This window comes from Apteryx mantelli, chromosome 6, assembly GCF_036417845.1.
Source record: "Apteryx mantelli isolate bAptMan1 chromosome 6, bAptMan1.hap1, whole genome shotgun sequence".
Classification (NCBI taxonomy): Eukaryota; Metazoa; Chordata; class Aves; order Apterygiformes; family Apterygidae; genus Apteryx; species Apteryx mantelli.
This window is the reverse complement of record NC_089983.1, coordinates 24084695-24108150: the sequence shown is the minus strand read 5'-3', so window position 1 is coordinate 24108150 and position 23456 is coordinate 24084695. Positions and strand designations below refer to the sequence as shown.

The 23456-nt window shown below is 36.6% G+C and overlaps 1 protein-coding gene across 1 annotated transcript in view; it reads right to left on the bottom strand.

Annotated features, from left to right (window-relative positions):
* The window catches only part of TTN (titin), a 249629-nt gene extending 229172 nt beyond the window's left edge, over positions 1 to 20457 (bottom strand). The window contains exons 1-21 of the mRNA XM_067298992.1: positions 20367 to 20457; positions 15826 to 16029; positions 14484 to 14771; positions 13970 to 14058; positions 13635 to 13879; positions 11598 to 11886; positions 11198 to 11350; positions 10585 to 10701; positions 9411 to 9548; positions 8445 to 8582; positions 7839 to 7976; positions 5936 to 6211; positions 5694 to 5819; positions 4308 to 4586; positions 3932 to 3997; positions 3180 to 3438; positions 2800 to 2860; positions 2474 to 2686; positions 1574 to 1716; positions 690 to 895; positions 321 to 551 (exon numbers count right to left, since the gene is read on the bottom strand). Of these exons, the coding sequence (XP_067155093.1) occupies positions 321 to 551; positions 690 to 895; positions 1574 to 1716; positions 2474 to 2686; positions 2800 to 2860; positions 3180 to 3438; positions 3932 to 3997; positions 4308 to 4586; positions 5694 to 5819; positions 5936 to 6211; positions 7839 to 7976; positions 8445 to 8582; positions 9411 to 9548; positions 10585 to 10701; positions 11198 to 11350; positions 11598 to 11886; positions 13635 to 13879; positions 13970 to 14058; positions 14484 to 14771; positions 15826 to 16029; positions 20367 to 20457 (3750 nt within the window). The remainder of the gene's footprint in view (positions 1 to 320; positions 552 to 689; positions 896 to 1573; positions 1717 to 2473; positions 2687 to 2799; positions 2861 to 3179; positions 3439 to 3931; positions 3998 to 4307; positions 4587 to 5693; positions 5820 to 5935; positions 6212 to 7838; positions 7977 to 8444; positions 8583 to 9410; positions 9549 to 10584; positions 10702 to 11197; positions 11351 to 11597; positions 11887 to 13634; positions 13880 to 13969; positions 14059 to 14483; positions 14772 to 15825; positions 16030 to 20366) is intronic.
* Positions 20458 to 23456: the final 2999 nt, after the last annotated feature.

The window sequence follows — 23456 nt, the reverse complement described above, 5'->3', positions numbered from 1 at the left end:
AAGATGATATAGACCACACTTGCTACTGTGCTCCCAACTTGTGAGCGCTAATCTGGAGATACTCAGAAGCAAACCCTCTTTAACTGTAAAATCTAACCTACTTCTGAACTGGCTAACCAATCTAACACTATTGTATTAAGGGACAAAATGAAAATTCAGCTTGATATCAAAACAAACGATTGGATATCTTTTGAGACTTGCTGTTTTCTACCTATGTAGAATGACTAAGGAGTTTCCTGGGAATTAGCTATTAAAGGAGTTTTCAAGTACAGCACCAGAGGAATTTTTATATAAATAAATGTCATGCATGTTTGACGCACCTTGGGCAATGGGTATCCAGTCATCTTGCAATGGAAAGTAACTCCTGTTCCTTCAAAGGTTCTGTAATTCTTTAATCTTAAATCAAATCCTGCTTCAATAGCTTCAGATTCAGAAATATCAACCATCATCATCTCTCCATCCTCCTCAAGGAGTTCATCTAAGGTGGTCTTAATAATTCTGAGTTCAATTTCCTTGATAAGTCTTTCTTCAAAAGAAGAAATGTGGAATTCCTATATACAAAAGCAGGACCATTAGGTCTGTGAGTCAGATAATGATCTTGCAAAGAAGTGGCGTGTACTGGTAAAATTAAAAAAAGATTCCAACAGCTTCTGTCAGCGTACAAAATGAGCCTGGAGTGGTAGACTTACCTCATCTTCTACAAAAGTTCTGACCACCACTGTATCTTTTGCCATTTTCTTCCTAATTAGGGCTTGTTCTTTCTCATATTCTTTTTCAAAATCACCATATGAAATAGCTGGGGCTACCTCAGCCACTTTAGGTTCTTGTACATATGCAGTCACCTGAGTTTGGTACATCATTTCTTGTTGCGATTTTATGTGGGCCTCATAATCAGCTAAAATTTAAGAACACGTTAATTTTCATAAGCTTTTGTGGTTTTCACTGGCTTGAATAAAGAAAACAAATACAAAGTTATTTTAGCAGTTTTTGTGATTAAACAGATTCTGTCTGTTTAGCAAATAAAATATGAGCAGTAATAAAATGCAAAGACTGGTATCCTCAGATGAGCTTTATAAACAGGTAAAAGTTTTACTCTGAAATTTAGATGTTCTAATTCTCAAACTGGAACCACCTCTACAGAGATTATTTTACAATTTCTCCTTGACAGTTCTCTGTCTCTTGACAGCCCTTCATGAATTTTTAAAAGGACAATTTAAAAAAATCTTTTTTTTTTTTAATATTAGAACAACCATGTTAGTTGTTTAACTACCTTTCTTCACTTCACTCTGTGCATGCCTCATGTTAGGTAGAGTGCTATCAACACCAGCAGAGGAAAGCTCCTATAGCTACACATTCTAGCAAAGACTACAAATTCTGCAAGAACCTAATGTCAATAGTCTGTTTTTCAGAAACAGAGCCACCAGTAAGCACAGCTATCAGCACTCTCCCTCTTACATTTCTTGTACTGACCAAATTAGGCTGTCAAGAATTTGCAGCATAATTTAAAATCTTTCCCCCCTTTTAAAATTAATTTTTAAAATTACTTCTCTCATCCCCTTAATCTACTGTGTACCTTCTTCTAGTAAGGAGACCGTTGCAGAAGCTTCTCCATGTTTGTTACGAACAACAATAGTGTATTCTCCGGCATCATCGGCAAAAGTCATGGAAATTTCGAGTTTGCATTCCCCGGTTTCTCGTTTGTAACTCACTTTGTATCTACAGACAGCATAAAAGTACAGGCTCTCCATAATTCTGATAAGCAGATTTCTTAATGAATTTGCTTTTAGGAGTAATTCTGACTAATTACACAACTAACTTGTACAAGACAAGAAAAAAGAGAAACTTGTGCAGGGCAATTCTAACTCAATGAATCTGCAGAAAAGCATAGGATAAGTAACCATGCTGCAATTAGAGGACAGGTCTGCTTTCCTTCTACTGCTACTAATAGAACTAGGATGAAAACAGCAGTATAAAATGAAATATCAGAGATCTAGTTACCATGCACAGTAAAATGGTATATGCTATGCGCACATGGCTTATCCTAGCATGGCTGATTACAGCATGATATATTTCAAGAATGCCACAAATGTATGGATATTGTTTCTCTGCTAGAAAGTGTGTTGCTTTCTATAGCCAACATTTGCATAGACAGAATGCAAACATTACACAGACAGAAAAAAAACAAAGGCAAAATTTCTTTCTCATTTGTTTTTAAAGATCTGTAGCATTTCTTGTTTTATGGTTCTCTGAATATTTATATTTTAAAATTTTAGCATCCTGCAAAAGTCACATGTCAATAGCAAGAGATGGTTCTATGATTTTCCCCTTCGAAAAATAAAAATCCAAAGAAATCAGTGATGTTATAAGAGGGATGAATTTGGCTCAGCATCAATAGCAGAATCAAAAATATGGTATTATCAATTAAATATTCTTTAAAAATATGTTTAGTTTTTATATATGGTATTCAAAGTACCTGTAGCCAGTCGTAAGAGGAACTCCACCTTTTTTCCAGTAGACATGTGGCTTTGGGTTGCCCCCAACTTGGCACTCAAAAATGATGCTCCCACCTTCAATTAATTTATGTACCACAGGTTTTCTTATAAAGAAAGGAGGTATGGCTTCTCCAGATACTTCCTCTGTTGCAACAGAGACATCTTCCATTACAACATCCTTTGTCTCCACATAGCTGAAATAAGATTCCAGTGCAGGTAAGTGAGCTTATGTCTGAAGCTGTCATAAACAGCATGCAAGAAACTAATGACCACAGTAGGAGCAGTCTGTTTAGTAAAGTAACTTTACCGTTTCTCTTCTGTAACAGCCTTCTCAGAAATGGTTTCTCGAGTCTCGATTTCCTCTGAAACTGCAAGGCAAATATGATATAGTGGATTTTAGAATACTTCAAAAGTGCTTAAGCAGTGAGTTTAGGTAATACAGAGACAGAGAAGGTTAGATAATAATTTGGCTGAAAGGGCCAGTACTTGCACTGAAGGAGCTAATTAGGAGCCTACAAACCCACATTTGGACATCTTCCGATATTCTTACAGCCCTATTTCCTAACAGTCCTGGAGAGCAATTCAAGACACATGTTTTACTTTGGCAGCTGACAAAGTGTCTAAGTTATATTCTAAGCAATATGTAGTTAACAAAATGATAATCTTCTCAGTGATAAATATACTTGCCCTTCACATGCAAGTGACAAGATGTGCTGACACTCCCAGCTTTATTGGTGGCAGTGCAGGTAAATCTTCCACTGTCTTCTGCAAAGGCTTCACGAATCACAAGGCGAGCAAGTCCTGCTTTGAAAGTGATCTGGAAGTCCATTGAGCTCTCAATCTTGTAGTCTTCCCTGTACCATGTCACAGTAGGCTGAGGATGACCAGAGATGTTGCAGTCCAGAGTGACAGACTCACCTTCAGTCACAGTCTTATTTTTAAGGCCCTGTATAACAAAAAATAAGGATCATACTTAGTATATATTTTCACTCCTAAATAGACTTTTTAATAATTAAATCCCCTTTGAATGGAAAATACAATGTGTACTTCAAAACAGGGTTCTATTTCCCAGTGTATCTGGAAAAAATCAGCATTTTCCAAAGGGAGTTATTTGAAACTTGATTTGGGTTCTCTGAACATTACTATCATCAACAAGAAAATGAAAAGGGATTTGATCTTTCTGTAGATCATGGGGAGAAATGTCCCACTGCAGCAAAGATCAACCTAGTATGTGACATGATTGCAAAGAATCACCCCCATAATAGACATTCAAGATAGTTTGTTTCAGTGATCAAGTGTATGGCTGAGTAAGTCCCACAAAGAGGTAAAAAGATTAAATAAAGCCAAATTTTCATGGCCAAGTTTTCAAATAAAAAAATTAGAATACAATAGACATAAAACCACAGTGTACTTCCCTTATCTATGTTCAAATTACTTACAGAGATTAAGGTGGGTGGAGTAGCAGGGATTTCTGCAGGCACAGGAACTCTTGCAGCTTCTGTCACCTAGGTTGTTTAAAGCACAGTTAATAAACAAAGCCAAGGAAATAAACAGCAGGATTTAGGTAAGACAAGAATTTAGGGAATTTAGGAATAGGAATAGGAATTAGGAATTTAGGAATAAGGAAAGCTCTTTGCTTGCCATAGGAAAATATTAGGTCCTTAGAAGTATTTGTATAAATCAACGAAGAACTAAAAAGTCAGCAGGATGTTGTAAAAGGGGAAAACTGTAACGAGTGAACAAACCAGCTAAGCAATACTATGTTTTTTAAGATGAAAGTCAGTCAAAGGGATTGAAATTTGCTTAGTGACATACCTTTGCTTCACCTTCTTTCTGCAGTACCAAGTGTTCCTCCCGCACTGCTTCACCTTTAATGCTTACACCTGTCTCTTTTTTAGTCTCAACATCATAGCGGCTTTTATAAGTCTCAGCAGTCTCTCCAAAGGGAAACTGTGGAGGGGCTATTGGCTCTGGTTTTATCCTGACTTCATGTGGCTTTAGCTGAGGTGGTTTCACAGGCTTGGTGATCTTTTGCACAGAAGTCGCTGATAACTCTTTTTCCAGAGTAGCCATGGCAGATCCTGCTATGGAAACCTAGGGAAGAGAAGAGAAAAAGTTACAGCTTTGTCGTTCTTCTGTTTTCAAAGGAGGCATAGTATATTTCTCAAACAGATTGAATATGCACCAGTTGCTTCCTTAGTTACTTATTTGTTGACACTGCAAAAACAATATATAAAAATAGCTTCTAGTTTCAGCTTATAGTATCAGAATACTGGAAATATAATATCCTTTTATTATCTTTGATTTGTCTAATATTTAAATATTGTCTTACTTTTGACTTCAGAATTTAATCTTTAAATTGTCAGGAAGCTCTTAAATGAAACATGCTAAGTGTCCTCCAGTCTTATTCATGAGGTCTTACCTCTGCAATAAGTTATACCACTAATTATAGGTCTGACAGTGATTAAAATGCCTGAAAAGATTTCAAAATGTTATTGTAGGCATAATATAGTAATGGATAACATCCAGGGTATTTTTTTTTTAAATAAAGTATTTAAGGGTATTTTAGGTAATTTTTGTCCTGTTTAATTATGTTTGAGGAAAAAAAAAACCAGCTCATCTTTAAAATTCACGTGAAGAGATAAAGTGCGCTTGAATGAGAAAATTAATTAAGTGTGAACATTTAATATTATGTGAAGGACTCAAATTGAAGAATGGAAAAAACAACATGCAAAATGCATGGTGTCATATTATGCAGTCTGGATACAGTGTATTTCAAAAATTAGTTTAGGATGCAGTAAACTGCAAGGAAGAAAGAAGCACTGTTATTAATGTACTAGTGGAAAATGCAAATAATAAGCTTGGAGAGAGATACTTCTACTCCATAAAAAAATGTAAGTTGTATAATAAATATTTAGGATTTCATTGTATGACATCAAGTATTGAAGTTGCATCCTTTAACAAATAAGAAGCTTGTTTAAATAAGTAAAGATTACAAACCATATTTTAGTGGTACATACATTTGTTTACAGAATTCCTCTTTATTTGTCAAAAGAGAGGACAAAAACAACCGCAGAGAGTATACAACCCTTCTTCTTCCCAGGAAAGCACCACACTAGAGCGGGAGGAAGAGCCAAATGGAATGGGAGACCCACCAGTTATTTTAAATGAGCATGCTGTTCTCCTCCTATACACTCTCACCTCATAAGTATGATCTGGTTTAGGAACAGCAATTTTGGAGACTGTGAAATGAGGACTTGCTGTGCGTGGTCGTGGGGGTTCCACATGAATTGTTTTCTCAGTCTTCATTTCTGTGGCTCTTTTAATCTACATGAAGCAATGAAAAGGTTGTTGAGAATGTGAGGCCATTCCCCAAACTGAAAACAGAATGTTTCATTGAAACAGAGCTTTTGGAAAAGATCACCATGTAAACTGAGTCTAACCTCTGTTGATATATGAACTTCCTTCTTTTCAGCATCTGAAATATGTTTTTCAGGAGGAACATAAACAGTTTTAACTTCTTTAGTGACAACATGACGTTCTGCTGGTGCCTCAGCAATGCGTTCTGTTACAGCACGCTCTTTATAGCCATATTCCAAAGCTGTCTGCTTGACATAGGCTTCATCTGCATGTTCTGGTTCCCAAGGTGATCTAACACGTGCCTGATCAACAGCTGCAACAACTGTAGCTACGGCTTCAGCCCTTTTTCCAGCTTCAATCTACAGATAACATTGGTAAAATTTATATAAATGTCCATCATGATATTAAAGGCTTACACATCTAGCAATATTTCAGACAAAGAGAGGGTACAATCCATCCATACATATGCAAAATTAATGATGTAAACATCAAATGTATTCACCCATAACCACATTTCAGAGTCAGTAGATTCAAATATAGACACATTTTTTTCCAAGCTCTATCTTCATGTATATGGAATATACCTATTCTTATATGCCTTATATATATAAATATCTGTCTGCACACCCACTTTAAATACTTCATAGTCACATTTATGGCTACTTGTCTAATAGTACAGCATGTATTTAAATGTGCATATAATTTTTAAGTTTGTATGCTCATCAGCTCCACTTAACTATTTAATGCTACTAAAAAAACAGAATGTGTCTGGCATCTGACTTGAATGTATTTACTAAAGTATATGTACATAAAAATTTTACCACAAGCATATCTGTAAATTCTAATCTACTTAAATGATTCTACTAGAACAGGAAAACTGAGCCTCCTGAGAAATGGGAAATAATGCTTTTGCGTCAGGGCACTTGTTTTTTTCCTGATAACTGCTGAATAATGTCAGTTTCTACACTGATCTAAAACTGATCTGGATGTTCTACGCATTACATTTCACATAATGTAAAATATATGTCTTGTAGGTGGGAAAATACCTAATGGATAATTTAATGCAGATTTTAAGATCATTATCACATCCACCTTAAAATAAAATACCTAAGCTAGGCCAAAATGTGATTGCTTGTAGAAGTTTTGTTTTATTATTAAAGTAGGCTTTAAGTAACAGAGACTACTTCTTCAGTACTGTTGCCAATTTCAAAATCATTTGTACCACTTTGAATTTGGCCCTCAGTTTACACCATCTAACAATTAATTGTAATCTCTCAGCACTCTGGCTCCTCAGAGTGTATTTTACATGCCATGCTCTCTTAATTGTAACTCATTACAGTATTTTTTGAATGTACCATTCTACTTCTAACAAATTAAACAAACTCAAAAAAAAAAAAAAAAAAAAGCAGACTATGACCTAATGTTAGCAATCGTGCTTTTCTTCCACAGATGAGAGCTCTTGCCTTTACTATAATAGAATAGCCTTTCTATTGTGGATTCTAGTGGAACAGAGCAGCATCAACAAACATCTGACTGTCTGAAGTAATAAACTGTGCAGAATTGAACTGAATGTTAAAGTATGTATTGTACAAAGAACAATACTATTCAAACTCTAATAAAGAGAGCTTGTTTGGTCTGACAACCATAAAATTGAAGGGAATCAGCTTGTAGGAAAAAAAGATTGCAGAGTCAGAATCTTGAGCAAGCAAACGTTACTTGAAAGTCATTGGTTGGTGGCAGGCTTTCACAAAGAAATGTGAATGTACCCTTAAAAGTGGCATTTCTTAAAAGGGTGAGACATGAATTTTGATATCACTAGAAGCTTAATTAGTCACACTGACTCTGTTTCTGGACAATTATTCCACTTAACAGCTATATTATCAAGAATGAATTTGAGTGCATACTCAAGTAGCCCTTGCAAGATTAAATTTGCAGATAAAATAAGTTGTAACCAGTGCTATTCACATCTGCAACAGCTTTATTCACCTGATCACAAGCTAGATGAATTTGTTCTTGCTTAGATGTAATTTCTTCTCTAGTTCTGGACACTGTGACTGGTGCTTTGGTTTTATCAGTGGCAATTATTTTCGGAACTACAGTAGTTTTCTTAGCTTCCTTTTTAATCTGATTATTGTAACAGAAACAAAAGTTACAGTTACATATGATCTTGAAGGTATTTGAAGAATGGGAAAGCATATTGGAATGAGAATAGGGAAGGGGAATTAAGGTTCTAGATCCTTTTGCACTGCAGACAGAACAGCTCTGTATTACATGTATACTAATGAGTACTGTTACAGCTTAACATCTGTTTAAATAAAAAGTCATGATTTAAAAACATTAACATGCATTTCAGGAGAAAGATAGAAGTTAAAGGTCAGTCATAAGAGAATTATGGTTATTAATGAAAACAGAGAAAGATGAAGGTGGAATAATACAGTCCAATTAACAGCAGTTCTAAAAGTTTATAGGTAGAATATATTTTAGAAAAAATGAGCTGGAAAAGTATAGTTAGTATTTGTTGAGGGAAACATAAGGTTTGCAGAGAATAGAGGTTAAGAAAACAAATACTACATTTGTAATAGTGCTATTCACCTTTTCATGGGTTATGCTTACTTGTTCTTGTTTTGTAGCAATTCCTTCTTTACTTTTCGATATTATGATGGGTGCTTTAGGTTTATCAGTGGTAATTACTACCTTAGGTACAGAAGGTTTCACATCTTCCTTTCTTATCTAGTTTTTATGGTAAAGAAAAATAATAGTAATCGATTATGTCTTCTGTCAGAATTACATGTTTTTTTCAGGAAAGTGGGACAAAGTTTGAGAATGTATATCAACAGGAGAAAAACATCACCTGTGAAATGGAATAATTACTTTGTGCAGACCGATATCTCTCTTATCTGCATTCAAAGTGCATTCAAAGTCATTAATGTATTATATTAATCTGTGTGTGAATTAAAGAAAAGTCTTCCCGCCTCTTAGTTAATTGTCATAGATCATTGTTCTGTTCTGTAAAAACTGTTCGCATAAAAATTACTATTACTGACTGAATATTTACTCCCATCAGCCAATGGAACTACCCATAGGCTACTCCAGTGAACAATGGTTCTAGAATATGGTCTAGCAAGCACACTCAGTCTTTACCCAAATATGAGCTTCATTAAATCAAACTCCACATGTAAATAAGTACTATCCTATCATGAGAATTAACCTTTAAAATTTATCTTCAGAAATCTACCTTCAGACAAAAAGCAAAGGTTATTAATCATCAGGTGAAATTCTGAGTATCCGAGTAATAAAATCCATAAAGCTCAAAGGACCCATATGAAGGGCAGTTTCAATGTTCCTCTGTGGACTTGAACTGCTATGAATTCAACAGAACTGAAACTGAAATGCTGGGCCTATGTCTGGAATAGGCTGCTTTACAAAATTTTTGCTTTTGGAATCATCTTTTCATAAAGAAGCAGAGGGAAGATATATAGGACACTTGATGAAGAATGAGGTTTTTTTAATTTAGTAGGGTATAACAATGAGTTAAACATCTGCAACAGATTTATTCACCTTTTCATGAGCAATGTGCACTTGCTCATGTCTAGTAGATATTTCTTCTCTAGCTCTTGATATTCTTTCCTGCTCTGTGACTTTATCTGTAGCAATTATTATCCTGGGCACTGGAGTTTTCTCTGGTTCCTTTCTTACCTGGATGTTTACAAATAAGAAAGTTTAAATTACATATTCTTTCGAGTATAAGGTATGTGATTTTCTATTCATTTGGAAAAGAGTATATAAATGAGGAAAAGGGAGGAAAAAATGTCAAACTCTGTATTTCAGAATCATCTAGTCTGGAAATAGCAATAACAACATAAGTAGCCTTTTCATATAGTTAATATATATTTAGCAGAAAAATAATGTAATATTCCACAAATGCTTGTTTTGCTACTCAAGGCAGTAATAAAAGAAATAGAATCACAGAAAAATTGTTCCACATCATAATCTGTTTGAGAAAGTTTATGATTTTAAAAACAGGTTTTAGGTAAATTTCATTTTGCCAAAACATTCATATGCAACCTGCACACAAACATGATTTGTAGTTTCTGCCCAGGTGGATTCTTGTTTCTCAATACTCTAAAGATAGGTTACACTTTCTTTCTCATGCATTTCAGTAGGAATGCAAATATGACATTTCTTTTCAAAAGCTGATCTTCAATTAAATTAAATTCATCTGATAAAATATGTGCTAAAATAATATGACTTCCGATTACTTGCCAGTATTTTCAAAATTGGTTTAAATGAAGAATCCTCCCTTTTTTGACCCACTATGTTGACAACAAATAAAGCAGCCTACAAACGGCAAGCTTAGAAACAGACGCAAAACAAGAAGGAATATTTAAGACATATTTCCTACATGCCATTTCTTAAAATGATTGAGACTGTTATCTGGTAAACCAGCATACAATATGTAAACAATAGATTTTTTCTAAATTAATTTTTCACAAGTTTATCTATTGCATTCTTAGGCATTAACCATGGAAGTGAGTAACAAGAGAAAGGCAGTCATCATCAAGGAAGGATTAGGAGAATGACAGCAATGTAAACTAGAAGAGTGAACATATATAAAGGGAAAAATAATACAATTGTATGTCTCTAGTCCTGTTCATAGGCTTGTCTTTTTAATTAGGTATTAGTTTTATGAACAAAATAGGGCATGATAGTCATGGGTAACATCTGTATTCACCTTTTCATGAGGGATGTGCATTTGTTCTTGTGAAGTAGCAACTCCTCTAGTTCTTGTTATTACCATTTGTTCTGTGGCTTTATCAGCAGTAACTACTACCGTTGCCTCCTTTCTCATCTGATTTTTATAGCAACAGACAAACAAAAACCAAAGCCTTAGAATTCATTTTAACAAATTGACCATCAAAAGAAAAGAAGGAGGATAAATAAGGAAGAAACATAAGTGAAGGAAAAATACGAAGGAAATAATAGTTATTTATGTCTAGTGAGGAAAGTATAACTGAGACATTAGGGGGAAAAGCCCATCAGTATGAGAATAATGTTAGAGAATAACTGACAAGGGAGACTACAGGATCACTTTCATAGAAGGTATTAGAGATCCATCCCTTAGAAACAGTTCAAGAATCATTAGTACAATCCTGCCATGATGGAAAGTGATGGAATAAATGGTCCACAAGCATTCTTTTACAGACCAGATGTTCTGTATGAGTGTGCATGCTTTTGTGGTGCAGGAGGTATTATCTTGTTAATTTCTCACAGTGAAACATGCCTCGTTTGCATGTTGGATGAAGGGAAAAAGGGGAAATTATAGAATATCTGTTCTCTACTTCTACCTGCTCTTGAACAGGCTGAACGTGGACTGCAGTCATTGCTGTCCTTTTAGCAGTTTGTTCTACAATACTTGGAGCTGGTTCTCTCACCATGGCTTGATCAACAGCAGCAACAACCGTAGCAACAGCTGCTGTTTTTTCACTGTCCTTTCTCACCTATATTAGTCACACCAAAAGACATTTTTTTCATGTTTTGCATATACCCAGAAGAAGCACAAAACAAATACATAGACAGAATGCTGGAGTCAGAGAAGCATTCAAATATTTCCAGAACTCTCACAACAGCAGTTACACACAAATTTTTATACACAGCCTCTCAGATTACATTTAGCAGACCTATTCAACAGTGGTGAGTCCACACACACTGAGCAAAACCAATGTTCTTTCCAAAAACAGACTTTACCTCTCTAGCACCAGCTACAACCTCAGCAGCAGCAGCACCGCTAATGGTAACTTGCTCTTGGACCCCGTATCTCCCCTCCCATCTTTCTTCAGTTCTTATTTGGGTAGCACTCGTAGATACTCTGGTTTCCTTCATCTGGGCTTCAGTGGTTGCAGTATAACCTTCCTGCTTCCAAGGAGGAAGAACTTCAGCCCCAGTTGTTGTCACTACCTGTGTTTTACGGATTGGAGATGGAGATTTCACTGGTCTAATGGGTGAGGTGGAGATTCTTCCAGCAGGAGAAACTGACCTAATGAAAAAATATACCATTAATGTAACTAATGTAATATCACACAATGAGAACTACATAAACAACTTTAGCCAGAATTAGAATTCACTCTCATTTTAAGGCACCTTCAGTATTTTGTAGGGGGGTTTTTTTGAAAAAAAAAGGTCCAGTTTTAATTTTTTGAAGAATTCTGCTCAAAATTTAGGATTTATCTGTTTTTAGTATTATGCCTAATGTGCGTTTTTGTCTTATTCATAACTGTAACACCATTTTAGTAGCCTAACCAGGTTTCCAAGGAGAAATAAGGGCAAATGTCAATGTGCATGTAATTCAAACATCTACATTTAAAATATAAAAATACTTCATTAATCTCCATTTGCTCTGTGTTCATTCTCCTAATAGGAATAATACAAAAGGCTTACATGCTGGGGGTATTACATATTATATTTGTGGTGCAGTCACCTAGCAACAACACAACTAGATCTACTCCTGTACTAGATCTCATTTTAATGTGCCATGCATACACCCGTTCAGTGTCCAGGCAAGCTTCATGATCAGGGCCTAAATTCTTTCTCAAGCTTTCATTTACAAATCTCAGCCACACTAATTCATAGACACTTGGGAAGTGATGAAGAAACAAGATTCTAAACTTTGATATTCCAGAAGTTTAATCCCAGTATTAGCAAGTAGTTATAAAACACTTCCAAAAATGCTTTAATAGTCTTTCTAACTTAGATTTTCTTGAAGAGGAATTATTTGACGCATTTCTCCGATACCATTGAAAAATGCTGAACTACTGCAGCAGTAGGGGGCAGCAGCATCATACATTAATTTTCAAATTTATCTTCTGAAGTAATGTAGGTCTAAAAGTGGTTTGAGTAGCCGTGGAGTACAGAACTTTTAGTTCCCTATGTCCTCTAGATGGCACTATTGTATTAGTCTTTCATCTATGTGGCTTGTGAATTACTGCTAGTTAATATATTTCTTCTAGTCCTTGCAAATTAATCTCAATGGGGCAGAATTCACCGGCATGCCAAGCACTGTCAGTTTAAATGGGGTTCTGCTGAGTGCTCAGCTCGGAGAGGCTTTGCTTCCCTGATGCTGCTGCTTGGGATGCTGAGACAGCAGAACTTTGAAATCAGTTATTTCTTTGCCCCCCTCTCAGCACAGACCTGTTGGTGTCTCCCAGACCACATCTGCGAACTCTGCACTTCAAATCCCTCACTTACCCTCCTGAGACCCCCTGTGCAGCAGAGCTAAACCTCATTTTTACAAAACCACATTTACTTTGCCTACCTTCAAAACTTTATTTCTGCAGTCATTGCCAGCATGTTCATAAACATATGTTCACCATTTTTTATACCGAGTCTTCCATTCTGTTTGCCACTCATCCTAGCGTCTTTGCTCTTTTCTCTTGTTCATATAAAATAATTATCAAGGGCCACCTGCTCTACTGTTTTCTTTTCTAACTTTCATCGTGAACCTGGAGCTTCAAGGATTACCTCAGCTGTATGTGGAGCAATTAAACAGAACGTATTCTCTAAAGGATTTTCTTCCATACAGGACGGAAAATTTACAGAGAAGGCAAGCATGTCTCTTATAACAGTGACAAGTATAGCAGATCATAAGTCACAGTCAGAACAAACTCACAGTCAGTATTAAGTCAGTACATTCTTCCATTTTATAGTATTCTCTCACTCTACAGCATTACTGCTATATGCGGAAATGATTCAAAAAGCAATTTTATTTGAAAAATTAAAGAGGTTTACCTTACTGGTGAGGGTGTTGGTGCTCTAACGTGTCTTACAGGTGATGGTGATTGTCTTACAGGTGACGGTGATTGCTGTCGTGCCATTTGTGCTTTTGCAGCAATTATTGGTGGGGTTGGTGATTTTGATGTAGGTCTAGGAGGCATTCGTGGAGGTGCTTTGTGTGGAAGCTGTTGTGCTGTCGCACCTTCTATGACCATTTCAACACTTGTAAGTGATCTGGCATCAAAGTGGGCTTCAATCTTCTGCAATGAAATCAAGAAAACAAGTCTGACATGCTGTAGAAGTAATCATCCATATTTGCGTCTTACCTCCTTTGGTTCTGAAAAATATACCTTTTCAATTCTAGCTTGTCTAGTTTGTGAAATCTGAGCAGTCGAAACAATTGTCTTTGTCTTTTTAGCAGGAACGGCTTCTTCCTCACCTTTTGGAGGAGAAAACATGGTCAGGAGAATTGCATATGGCAATAAACAATATGCAGTTTCAAAAAGAAATGAATGGTCAATTCCAATTATATACAAGCATATGTAAACAAGAGAAAAAGAATCAAGTAGCCATCTGTTTTTCCTGCATTATCTGTAGACAGATAACTGTGAAAACAGTTGAAATTGTGTTGTCTTTATCCTCAGTTCAAAGACGACCTTGGAGAAACGGTCCTTCTAAATTCTCAGGCGAAAAATCTTTGGCAAATTTCAACTGAGAAGCAATTTTTACAGTAAATTAATAACTCTTGAAAAATAAGTTACAAATAAACTTATTGATAAAATACTGATTGTAGTGGTGCATATCGTACCATTATAACAATGTATGATTTCTTATTTTCATGGCTTACAACTTCAACTCCATTACCTTGAATCAGCAATTCGGCTGTTGAAGTAGCACGTCCCACGTTATTTGTGGCATTTACTGAATAGGTCCCGGAGTCTTCAGGATAAGCTTCTGCAATTATTAAGCTATAAAGGTCTCCTTCTCGTGAAATTTTAAAATCGGGGGAGCTTTGGATTTCTACTCCATCCCGATAGAACTTCACCACAGGTGTAGGGATTCCAGTCACTCTCACGTCAAGTCGAACTTGACTTCCCTGTCTTGCAGTCATGCTCTGTAGTCGTTGTGAGAAGTTTGGTGGTGCTGTTCCAGCTGCAGTTTTATTGAAAAAATAAATAAAAATAAAAATAATTATATATATAAAAATAAAAAATAATTACTGCAGTTTAAAAAAAAAAACTGTAAGGACTAAATATTTTCATTACTACAAGTGCACAAAGTCTATTTCTCCCTTATGTGCTACTGACAGGTGAATTCCTTCTCAAACATTCAAAGCATTAAGAGTTGATTTTGCTGAAGCACAGACACCCTTAATTTTTTTATGTGTGCAAAACCTCCATGCCCATGACTACAAAAGTTTCCAGGATTAGAGATACGTTGATTATAACTATGGGTTATAATCTGGCTCTGTAAGTGAGTCTGGCTCTTTAAGTAATTCCACTAAATATCATAAGGGCTCCATACTGCAAAACTTTATCCTTACATGAGTAGTTCAGCTGTAGCTGGTGTGAGAAAAGATTACACGAGTAGAAGTATACAGAGCTAGGGGACAAGTTTGTAATCATGATTAACAGTTTATTAGGCAGGGTTTAAGGTGCGAAGGGCTCTATTGAAAACTACTGGTGAGGATATATGCTGAACTCAGGACTGCTATAGGAAAAGAGGGGATCTTATCAATGTGTACAAGTATCTGAAGGGAGGGTGTCGAGAGGATGGGACCAGACCCTTTTCAGTGGTGCCCAGCGACAGGACGCGAGGCAACGGGCACAAACTGAAACACAGACAATTCCATCTGAACATGAGGAAAAACTTCTTCACTGTGAGGGTGACAGAGCACTGGCACAGGTTGCCCAGAGAGGTTGTGGAGTCTCCTTCTCCGGAGATATTCAAAACACGCCTAGATGCAATCCTGTGCAATGTGCTCTAGGTGACCCTGCTTGAGCAGGGGGGTTGGGCTAGATGATCTCCAGAGGTCCCTTCCAACCTCAACCATCCTGTGATCCTGTGTGATCCTGTGAAAAGGAACATTCTTTGCTGATCATGTTCTTTAAATCCAAATCTTTTAGGTATTTTTGACATTTTTACTATTGCTCCTTTTCTCATCACTGCTAGCAGAGAGAAGTACCATTCTTTAGCTGCATGATACCTGTGACAAGTAGCTCAGCAGTACTAGTTGCTTGCCCAGATCCATTGGTGGCTTGTACAGTGTACCTTCCACTGTTTGCTTCTGTCACGGTGGGGATCACCAGTTTAGCGCGGCCATCACTAAACGAGATCTGCACACCAGGCAGAGTAGCAGCAGAAAGAACCTGGCCATCCCGATACCAGCTCACCTCAGGAACTGGGAAACCTAAAGAAGAAAGAAGACTAAGAAATTGCACATGCTGCATATGCAGAATTACCGTAATACTTGCTCATGTATATACACAGTTACTTTCAGTGACATTGGGGTGCGATGGCATTGGCACAGACCCATGATTACACTTCCAGTGACACAGAGGTAAAGGAATTTCCTTGTAGAAAGGTCTTTAAAATACACAGGGCAACAGGACAAGGGCACAGGCTATTGCATTTAGGAAATCACCTGAGTGGACTGTAGTGTTTGACAGTCCTGTTGAAGAACAATAGTTCATCATATTTGAAAATTAGGGGAGAGATAAATCAATGCATGCAAGGATTTGGGGGCTGGGTTTTTTTTTGTTTTTGTTTTGTTTTGTTTTTGCTAGTATCTAAGTAATACTGCTTACTCCTAACAAAATTATCCAGTCCAATAGTTTGAAGACAAAGAAAAAATCAGGACCTCCAGCCAAGTTAAATAGTTGTGTTAACAATAAATGATTTTAGGAAATAAAGTGACAGGAAAGGTGGCCATTGTAGACATTTACACCAAGAGTTATTAATGGAGTTTTTTGGTTTCTTTTTTGTGGAGTGATTACTCCTTGACTTTGGTGGAAAGCAGTCAGCTGGAATCAGCTGATCTTTTGTTGTTTAAATACATTATTCTTTTGGAGTCAGGGCCATGATCAAGGCTCTGTTAGTCAAAAAGGTTCCAGCTATACCCACACTTGTTATTTTTTAGCTTCAAATTGTGATTTTAGATTCCTAATGGAAATTCTTTTCCTAGTGTTCCACTCAGTTGACTCTACCAAGCAAGTGAAATCCTTTTGACAAACAAGTAATGGCCTTATGAGAGTCACACAAATAGGGAGAAGCAGTAATTTAAGTAGACAGTTCCAGCCCAAAGTCTCCTCTCTACTCCTAGAACAGCATTTCTCCAAGATGAAAATCCTTGCAAATATGCATGGACTTCCCCATGCAGACTGAATCACCAATTTCACTACAGAGTCTGAGTGAGATCTGAGACTGCACTTACTAGAGCTGCTCTAATTTTCCAAATTCCACTCTCTGTGGTTTGGAAGAGGACAACAGAAATCTTTTTCCTTTATAGAGTATCCCTTATAAATGCATTTATTTATTTGGGGTATGCATGCACCATGATTATGACTGTGAGAGAATAAAATGAAAGAGAAGCTGAGATATGTAGATAGAAGCTTTTATTGAATGTGTGCAGTCATACTAGACTTAATTAGGAAAGCTATAAATTCTACCAATAGCTGAAAAACTGCTTTTTACATATATGCAAAATACAAATATACACACATTGAAAGAGAGAATGTGGACAGTTTTAGAGGAGATTAGAAATCAGAAGTGAAAAACACATTTAGGCCCTATTAATTTCATAGATGGTAGTTATCAAACAGCCCTGATGGGGGTTGATACAATTCAATTTTGTGCAACTCATATACATCTTGGGCTTTATTTTCATAAACACAGGGTACCCAGCAACTCTCACTGAATTCATCCAGAGCTATGTGTGTTCAATATTTGTATGGATCAAAATGTCTTAAGCTAGGCAAGCAGAATTTATATCATCAGTAGTGAATTTCTTGAAACATTGCCACAACTTTTAATTTTCTTGGTGCAGCATCATGTGATGATTACCTAACATAGGCATTTGTGTTGTAGGTCGAACAAGGCCTACATTTCAAATAATGGAGGTTATTTTCATGTCTCAAACTGGCATGTTCAAGAGACCAAAAGTTAGAAGCCATTTTTGAAAATCTGAGCCCAAATTCTTGACTAAAAGAAACCCCAAATTATAAACTTAATTGCATCCTGCTAGTCCCACACCACAGAGCTAGGGACTGAAAATAAGGTCTGTCTTAGAATATAGCTATTTTTGCCTGGACTAGTGGAGTAGGGGCTCACTATTATAAATACCAAATTACACTATCACTTGAATATTTATTATCAGGACATTCATCTTTTCTATTTCAAAAGGGTCACTGAGGTTTTTTTAGCTTTATTGCCAAACAGCAGAAAATGAACCTGAAGTCCCTCAACTTCTCTGCTTAAGTTAGGGCATTCAACGAGATTGTCCGGACAATGATGTGACAGGAACTGCCCATCTATGTACAATCTATGTACTACTTTTAACAATATGCAGAGTGTAAAGGCTGCCTTGCATTCTGTAATACATGAAAATATATGTACAAGCTAGTTCCTTTATGAATTCAATATTTGGAGAGTGCTGTGGAGTACACATACATGGATGTGAGAATGGCGCAGTTCTAATGCCAGAGGCACTGCAGGTCTCCTTGACAGGCGAGCTGCCTCACATCCCCTCATCACTGCTCAACCGGTAAGGCTATCCCTGTAATAATGTCCTAGCTGCTCTGGCATTACTGTGTTTGAATCATAGGCTTTGGGCCTATGCTTTCTAAGTGCAGGCGGAGATACTGGGTACTTTTATCAGATACTAAGTCTTTGTAATGTGGCACTTAATTCACTGTCTGGTATGATGGTATAATTCATCTGTTCTAGTGTTACAGACTGCAAAATTGCATCTTACGTGTTTGCTAAACTCTTTTTGGTACTCTTAGATTAACTGGGCTCTTCAATCTGCAGCTCTGCATTACTAGTTGACTTGTTTATATAAAGAGCAGTGTTACCAGAGATAAACAAAGTCTTAATTTAAAATTCGTAATTTGTGACAGACAGAAAGAACAGACTATATAGTGGAAATAAAACTGTGTAGTCTGTGATTTATGCAATCAATTCAGGAGATAAATCATTCACAATTTTTTTATGCATTAGAAAAACTAAATACCAAGTCACTGTCAGATCTGTCAATCTTGGTGAGTGATTTTGGGCCAGAAGAGTTATTCCAGAATCCCACAATGTGAAAAAAAGCTAACAGGAGACTGCCTCATGTAAAATTTGGGACTAAAATACAAATATGGTATATGCAGTTAGAAAAACTGCTGCACCTCCTCTTAGTAAGAAATTAAGTTCCCCTCCTATGTACTCCATGATACCACACAAATGAAAATAGCTGAAATCACATATTCAGCCATAATGGTAGCATCCCAACTGGTTCTGATGGTACATTTATCTATTTCTTTCTAATGGTCAGTGGATTTATTTGAAAGAAACTTTTCACAGAAAACATATTGACAATGAAAGAAGGCCAGGATGGTTAACAGAAGAGTATAGGGCCAAACAGCAAAATATGTCATGAAATAATATCATTGATGTAGACCAGAGAAATGGAGGTATTCAAACATCTTGTATTAACCACTCGGTCCAATGGTCCAAGTGATCACCCACAGTGGACCATAGATGTCAGAGAGCATTACATTTGGATAGACCTTGTGCTTGCACCTGTCTTGGGGCATCTGTGTAGTTTTAGATTGAGGAGAGTGTTTTATGGTATGTGGGTTGTCATATTGCTAATGCCTGTAAGACAGTATAAATTCCTCAGCAGGAACATGTGTCATTTCTTCTTAGTCACTGCCAATGTCAGAGGCACTCTTGGAACAGGGTGTTGGTTTTTCTGGTAAGTTATCTCAGGTTTTGCATGGCATTTGGCACATTCTAGCATTGACTTATTGGGTATTTTCACTTTGCGTAAAACGGCAAAATGATGCTTTCTTTAAAATGTGGTGCATTTTTAAATTGCATCAACTTAGTTATACTAATCCAGTCCTGTACTGTCATCTATGCACTTCTACTATCTAGCAAACTAGGGGTTGCTACTGTCTTCAGTGATCACATGGATCTAGATTTTTTTCTGTTAACCCTCTGTCAGAACTCTGAAATTAAGTAAAGTCAAGAGGATCGCAGAGAAGGTAGAAACTCAAAATAATGGCTAGCACAGGGCCAATGAAGAACTGGCATATGCCATCCCTTTTGCACCTTGACTCCTCATTCTGTCTTATAATCACCTAAAGAAGATTACTGCCTGTACATCTGAGGGTCCCTCATTAGCTCAGTATGTATTTTTATGCCCATTCTTTTTTTTCTGTTATTTTCCTCCGATTCTGATGATTCTAACATACATGAGAACATAGACTGTCACCAGCTTCACTGGCAGGATGACTGGCTGTTGCCTGGGAACCCCTATAACTTTAAGCAGCTTTATGCAGCGTGTTTGTGGAAATCTGACAGCACCTTACAATGTGCTGTCTGATGTGGATGTATCCACATATCAACACTGATCTTTAGATTTAGATTAGATCTAAATCCATTTAGATTATGATCTATCAAAGTGTCTTCATTTGTTTTACACAGCATAAATGTTACCAAAGAAAAAATCAATCTTGCAAGAACAGGTCAAAGCCTTACCACTAATATGAGCCTCAAAGGTTGCGGCACTACCCTCCAGTGCCACAACACTTTGTAATGGCTGTGTAAATGTTGGTGCTTTTGTCGTCATCTCTACAGGCACTCTGAAAGCAACAAAAACATAATTAGATATCAGTAGTCAAACTCTTTAAAATTGTTGCAATACACACATCTTTCTCACTAGACTTTAGGAATATTTGTAATTACTCATAATAATTTAGTCTTCTCAGCTTTAAATCACATTGGCCTAGTGAGATGTGAAGAATGAAGGTTTTGACAAAGTTGTGCAGCAGCTTACTCTCTTGCCACCACTGAGTTGAATGCAAAACTGTTATATTTAGTGAAGCTTTGATTTGGCATCACAAGTATGTAGCAGGAGACAAAGTTCTGCTGCTGATATTCTCCCTGACTCATTGCATGACCTTGTGCAGGTCATCTAGCCTCTATTTCTCCATTAATCTCCTTTGCCTAAAGAGAAAATAATCTCTGCGTAAAAGTTCATTGGAATGAATTGAAAATGTTTTGTTAGTACAAAACATTTGCAGCCTTCAATGAGAAGGCAACTAGGTCACTGAGCAGCAAATTAAATGAAATGTGAACGTCTACAATCTATTTGGCTTTTAATAGTTAAAAAATTGCTGGGAGGCTTCCTTTTAAAGGCAGTCTTTTTAAGATTAAAGGCAACCTTTTAAGTAGTGAATTTTACACAGAAGCATAGTGGCATTAAAGACAGATGAAATTCAACTGCTTCTTAGAGAGTATCTCAGTGGAATTTTGAATATGAAGAGGCAGCCACCTTTGAAATGTGAGCTAGGGTATAAGGTAGCCACTGACACTGATGGCTTGAACAACTGCAGGTCCATGTGAAATCTGAAAGAAAAATAGTTTGCCTTCTCTTCCTATGAAATGAGATCTTACTTTGAAACAGCACACTGAAACTAGAAAAGCTTCTGTATCAGAACTATTTTATATTTTGCATGAGCATATTTATTTACTGAAGTTGAATTTAAATGAATTCATTTGAAGGTTTATAAAACTTAGTTTGTATCTCCTTAATAGTGTCATACACCTTTTAAATTGAAGTTAAAATTTTTCTCATTAAAAAAATTTCCCGTCAGTATGTCATGTCTTTCCAAATAAGGATTAACCTCATAATCTTTTCAAATCAACCTCACTCACACATTTATTCTTGTTTAGTTTGGCTTTTGTGTCTGATTTTGTGACAGTCCCAGACCTAACTTAAAAACTAATGAGAAGATGAAGTTTCTTTCACTTTGAGCCAAACTCATGCTGCCTTTAAATGGGGTGAAAATCATTCATGACATGAGTTCTCTCACTGAAATCAGTGCCTGGAGTCTACATGTAGAAAGTGAATAAAGGCAGAAATGGATATTGTATTGGGGTTTTGAGCTGCTTTTTATTGCTTTTACTGGTTATCTGGATACTTGTTCCAGCTTGACATAGATTTTTATCAAATTTTTCAGCTTTCAGGGGAGGAAAGTTTAGGTTAAGGAGTTAGTTAAGGAAAGTTAAGGAAAAGTTTACATATCTCATTGTCTAGGCAAATTTCCATGATGAAAAACTGATCTTATAAGGCTTTTTGATAATTAGGATGAGAAGGTATGCATCTGAAATGTCATGTTCCAAAAATAACCTTCCCAGCTATGAATGACAGCAGACAAGTGTTCCAGAGCTGCCATGTAATTGATACCTTAGCAGTTGATTCCCTTAAAAAGTCATCAGCGCTTAGCTGATACCATATGCATTTTATCAGAGCTATTCCTGGAGCTTCTCAGTTTATCTCTGAGTAGCATAACCTTGAACACTCCCAAAAGAAAGGAGTTTTTAAGTTAAACAGATATTTTCATGCACTTTTAAAATCTTAATTTAAATAGTCTTTAACAGTAAATGTCCTGGAAAAAAAAATTGTTGAGTGTTATCAAGACTTACCCCCTGAAATTTAAGACACCAGTCTTGCTAGAGAACTTAAATGCTCCATGTCTATACTCTGATACCTATATCCCATGCATGCACATTTATATATAATAGATCACATCAAGATCACTAATGACTGACAAAATAGACTAGCAAAAACATGCTACTAACCTGATCTTTCAAAGTGCCTGTAAGAGTGGGCTAAGCCCAACGAAAGCTTCTTGAACGACGTCCTTATCCAGAGTAAGATTTTTTTAGACAATCCCAGCATGAGAAATGTAGAGCCTCTAATCATAAAAACAAAACTACACAGTCTTGACAGTGTAGTTTTGTTTTTTTGCAATCCCTACACCCGAGGCGAGGCGGGGAATGCACGACTGCTCAGAAGTGCTAACATAGTTGTTTTACTTTATATACCCCAGCTTTGCTGACAGGTCTGCATCATCATGTCAGAGCCAATTCTGATTGGTTTCCTAAAAGAAAGTATCTTGGGAGAGGGGATCCACTGCATGTAATCATACACCACTTGTTGGTTTGAGTGACAACTCTAATTTTGGAAACACAAAAGGGATTCACTGAGGAAACGTGATTCTGTCCCAAAGACATGTTGGTTTATAGTTCAGTTTGGTTTATAATACCCAGTTTACAAGCCATTGCAAATTTCCTAAGTCATAAGTGTAAGAGGACAAAAGTAACAAAGAAGCATTTTAGCACGGGACATGGACAAGTCAGAAGTAGTCCTATTAGTGAGAGTCAGCCTTACTTTCTCTCATTCTAAAACAACCAACAAGCTACCAAGTGCATCTGTCAATCACCAGACTAAATAAGCAAACTGAGCTCAGACATGTGGCAGCACACTCTTAGAATATGTTTAACTGATTTTTTCCATAATTACAAATTGTAAAATTGTATTTCGTAACATACAGATTTGAGACTCTTTTTTGTTCTCCTTTACAATCTTTCTGTTGGCAGTCAGATGTTCCAAGCAGTTGAACTTAACGAATAACACCAAAAGTGCAGAAATACAAAATTTGTGAAAGTAAAGGAACACAACTCCTGAAATGGCTTGAAATGCAGACTTTAAGTCTGATAGCTTTTTCTGAGGCCTGTAGAGACCTTGTGCAGACCACAGAGTTAATCAGCCATGGACTAGCA